Source organism: Gracilinanus agilis, chromosome 2 (assembly GCF_016433145.1).
Source record: "Gracilinanus agilis isolate LMUSP501 chromosome 2, AgileGrace, whole genome shotgun sequence".
Lineage (NCBI taxonomy): Eukaryota > Metazoa > Chordata > Mammalia > Didelphimorphia > Didelphidae > Gracilinanus > Gracilinanus agilis.
In genome coordinates this window covers 683,763,567-683,767,578 of record NC_058131.1, presented here as the reverse complement: position 1 = coordinate 683,767,578, position 4,012 = coordinate 683,763,567, and the positions used below count along the sequence as shown (strand labels likewise).

Sequence of the window (4,012 nt, the reverse complement as noted above, 5' to 3'; positions counted from 1 at the left end):
GAAGGTTGGGGGCGGGTGGAAGCCGAGGTTCGGACAAAAGCGTCGGCCGGCTGAGCTCTGGCGCAGCTCTGTCTCCTTCCATCCCTCCAGTCAGGAGCCTCAGAGAGTGCCTTAGTGGCATCGAAAGCGTTCCCAGATACGACCCGATTCAACTCCGGAATGGGACCCCCAACTCAGCCGCAGGGCCATGTTTCCGGCGTTCAGCTCTCTTGATGGGCCCCAAGCCCTCCTGTTACATAGCGAATTTAATTTTTTGAAGGAACGAGTGGAGGACAAGAGGAGCCAGAAGATGGGGCTGGCCTGGGAGAACCTCTAACTCAATCCTGCTTTAAGAAACCTCGAAAATTTAACACCAAGGAGGAGTTACAACTCTCGCCATAACTCTCTGGGGCGGGGGGAATCCTTGACTATATAAGTGACAACAATCTTGCCTTTTAATTATTATAATTATTTGTTAGGAATCTGGGTATTTGTCCTGCTGCACAAATCGGTGGCAGAAGAAATTCTGCAGGAATGAGGCAGAAGCAAGTCAATGGATTAAACTTAGAATATTTTATTGACTGCTTTGTACAAAATAGGAAATTTTATTCCAGTCCATCTGAGGCCACTGTACAAAAACTATGTACATTGTCTTTCCATAAACAGTTTCCTTAACTCTGATATGCACTCGATTTTTAAAAATACATCTTTTAAATATCTGTGAGAGGCACTGCCAAGCAGATTTCTGACCTCAAATGCAACTCTTATTAATCAAATAAAAAAGAAAATCAAAAGGCTTGATAGTAACAAAAGCCTGCTGCTCTGGGCATTGCAATGTGAAGACTGGCAAAGATTTGAATTTACAGTCCAGAGGCATCCCACTTCCACAAAATTACATCGAAGAGCAAACCTATGGTGACTTCCAGGTCTGCCTTCCTTTCCATTTATCCGGAAGAGGTCCTTAACTACCTGATTTTGACGGCACTTGCTCCACATTACTAACCAGCTTCTGCGTTGGTTTTGTTTTTAGATTGCTTCAGAGGCTAGGGTAGGGAAAAAAAATCCAAGAATATCTCCATAAACTTCTTTTGGGGAAGTCCAGGGCAAGGCTTGTCTTCTGAGAACCTAGAACCTTGGATCTGGAGCTTTCCCCAACCCCCTTCCCCAATCTCTGGAGAGAATGCCAGTTTTCCCAGATAGGACTCTATTCAGGAGACGGATAAACAGCCATGGTTTCAATCTCAAGCAATTTGTACACAGAACTTTTAGCCACTACAGGGTTATTCCCCCCAGTCACAGATCAAGACACATTGCTTGGCCCACATCTCTAGCCCTTTTCCTAGGCATCCAGATCTCGGGTTTAGACCTAGAGTTTGTCTGCAGGACTCCAGGCTTGCTGAGTCTTTGGGCTTATAGAAGCAGACCAGTGGCCCCTAGGACAGATAGTACATGCCATAGGTAACTGGGGTTGTAAAAAGCCCTGGCACTGGTTGCAGGGTGCCCCGTGGAAAGGTGCTTGAGGCCCCATACAGAGTAGGGGAACCTTGCAGGTGGGCCCCCAAAGGGAAGGGCAGAGCAAAAGAAGGCAAAAGGGGCTTGGCCGCTAGCTTCAGTTTCTCCAGCTCAGCTTCCTGAAGTCGCTTGGCTTTGGCCCTTCGATTCTGAAACCAAATCTTGACCTGTGTCTCCGTAAGGCTCAGCGAGCTGGAGAACTCTGCTCGCTCAGCAATGGACAGGTACTGTTTCTGGCGGAATTTCCGTTCTAAGGCCAGCAGTTGTGCCGTGGTAAACGGGGTCCGAGGCTTTCGATTGTTCTTGTGTTTTCGGAGGGTGCACGGTGGGGGACTGGGGGGCCCTGTGGAAGAGAGACAAAAACAAAGAAGCTACTTGGAGTCCAATGACTTGGGCTTCAGGCCCTGCAGATTTTGGGTGACTTGGTTCGACTGACAATTTTGTCCTAGAGTTTCACTGTTATGACTGAATTTAGCTGTACCTATCCATGGAAGAGAGAGTAGTAGCGTGACACAATTAGGTGGGGAAAAAAAAAAGAGATGTAGGGGATAACCTAGCTGTAGAGGGAAGGTGAGGGGAGAGAGAGAGACAGAAAGAGACAGAGACAGAGACAGAGACACAGAGAGAGACAGAGACAGAGACACAGAAAGAGACAGACAGACAGACACACACACACACACACACACACACACAGATTGCTCCCTTTAATGGGAATTGGAGTCCCTATCTCTAGAAAGGTATCCTGGGTTATCAGGGAACATGTTTCTCCAAGATCTGAGTAAGGAATAAGTTCCTTCAATTCGTTAAATTCGTTACTCCTGCTCTGTAGACCCACAGTACTCCTAGCTCTTAAGGTGAGAAACTAGGATTTGGCATACTATCACACCCCACTCGGTCTTTCTCATCCCAAACCCCTCTGCAAATATCCCCAGATTCTTTACAGCAAATGCAAGATGGTGAGTGTAGGGGAGCAACTTCTGAAAAATCAAAGCATTCACATCAAACAGGTTTCAATTTAAGAGTTGCTGTTTACAGATAATGGGGGAAAAAATTCAGGACTGGCTTCTTGGTTTCTAGTTCGTAAAGGCCAAGCCCATACTGATAACATGGTAGATGATATTGTTCTAAGTATCACTTCAAGCCTTACTCCTTTTGAGGGAGGAGTTGTTTTTCTTCAAAAAGATTGTTATTTAAGCGCACTATTTAGAAAAAAAAGTTTCAACAGAAAGGGCTTCCTACTCTCAGCTTGGATTTTCCCCCAATTTAAAGGCTAAGGATTCTGCTGCAGGGAAATTACTCCCCACAGCCAAACCTAGGCTCTTCCTCTAGTTCCCCCCTCTTCAAAATGAATGGATGTTGGTGAATTAGCCTTTTCCCTTAGGGAATCATTTAGGGGAAGGCTAGTGGTGGAAGCGCCCCTTCTGTGGTGGGACTCACAGAATGGCAGATCTGGAAGAGCATCATCGAGCTCAACCTCTTCTTGTTACAACAAATGAGAAAGCTGAGGTCCAGAAGGGGAAGCAGCAAGAATCGAGGTCCCCTGACTCCCAGGTTCCACTTGGCCCGTCTAGGACCCCCCAGATGGGTCACCCAGGACGTGTATGTAAGACATGAACTACATACAGACTGCTCGGCCTTCCCACCTGCCCTCCTTGGAGCTAGGGTCGGCCTAGGGGACGCAGGGGATCTAGGTAGTTGCTCCGAACCGAGGGGAGCGCAGTCTGTCTACCCCGCCGCCCGTCTGCTCTGCAGGCCCGGAGCGAGATTGGGAGGGGAAGCGGAGCCCCAGAGGCTGAGTCCTAGATCGGAACGTCGCAGCGGACTTACTAGGAGGAGAAGAGTAGGTGGCCGAGGGGAACCAGGCGCCGGGCTCCGCGTCCCCCCGGGGGCTCTCCCCAGCAGCTGCGGCCGCTGCCTCCACACGGGGCTCCGCAGCAGCCCCAGCTGCCGCCGCCTCCTGTCCTGCATCGGGCGCGTAGCGGCCACCCCGGGACTGGCCCGGGCTTTGGCCTTGGCTGTGGCTGTGGCTGGGGCCGTGGCCCGGGCCGGCGCGCGCCTCGGGGGCCCTAGCCACCCGGGCAGGTCTGCGCTCCAGCACCAGCAGCGATTCCACGCTGAAGGGGAGTGGGCCGGGCCCTGGACGTTGCTCAGCAGCCCGTGGGGACGGCGAGAGCGACAGCGAGGGCTCGGCCCCCGGGCCAGCTTCCTCGGTCCCGGGGCCGCCGCTTCGGCTGCTTTCGGCCGCCGGGCCGGGTCCCCTCTGGCCTCCAGGATTCATGGTCAGGGACGAGGGGGCCATACACCCCGCAGCCAGGGCCGGGGCCCGGGGAGGGGGCGCTACCTCAGCCCCAGCGCATGGGGCTCCTGTCACGCTCCGGGATCCAGCGGGCTCACGGGGGGAGGGGTGGGTCCGGGGCGGGGGCGGGGACAGGGGGGAGGGGAGAGGGGGGAGGGGAGAGAAGGGCTCTCTCAGCAGCGGGCTCTCGGGGCTCCGGCGGCTGCGGGCGGCCCCCCGCCCTCG

The 4,012-nt window shown here is 52.8% G+C and overlaps 1 protein-coding gene across 1 annotated transcript in view; it reads right to left on the bottom strand.

The window, feature by feature from the left end:
* Positions 1-533: 533 nt before the first annotated feature.
* Positions 534-4,012, bottom strand: part of LOC123234368 (homeobox protein MSH-C-like) — a 16,028-nt gene continuing 12,549 nt past the window's right edge. The window contains exons 3-4 of the mRNA XM_044660275.1: positions 3,319-4,008; positions 534-1,834 (exon numbers count right to left, since the gene is read on the bottom strand). Of these exons, the coding sequence (XP_044516210.1) occupies positions 1,413-1,834; positions 3,319-4,008 (1,112 nt within the window). The 3' untranslated portion in view covers positions 534-1,412. The remainder of the gene's footprint in view (positions 1,835-3,318; positions 4,009-4,012) is intronic.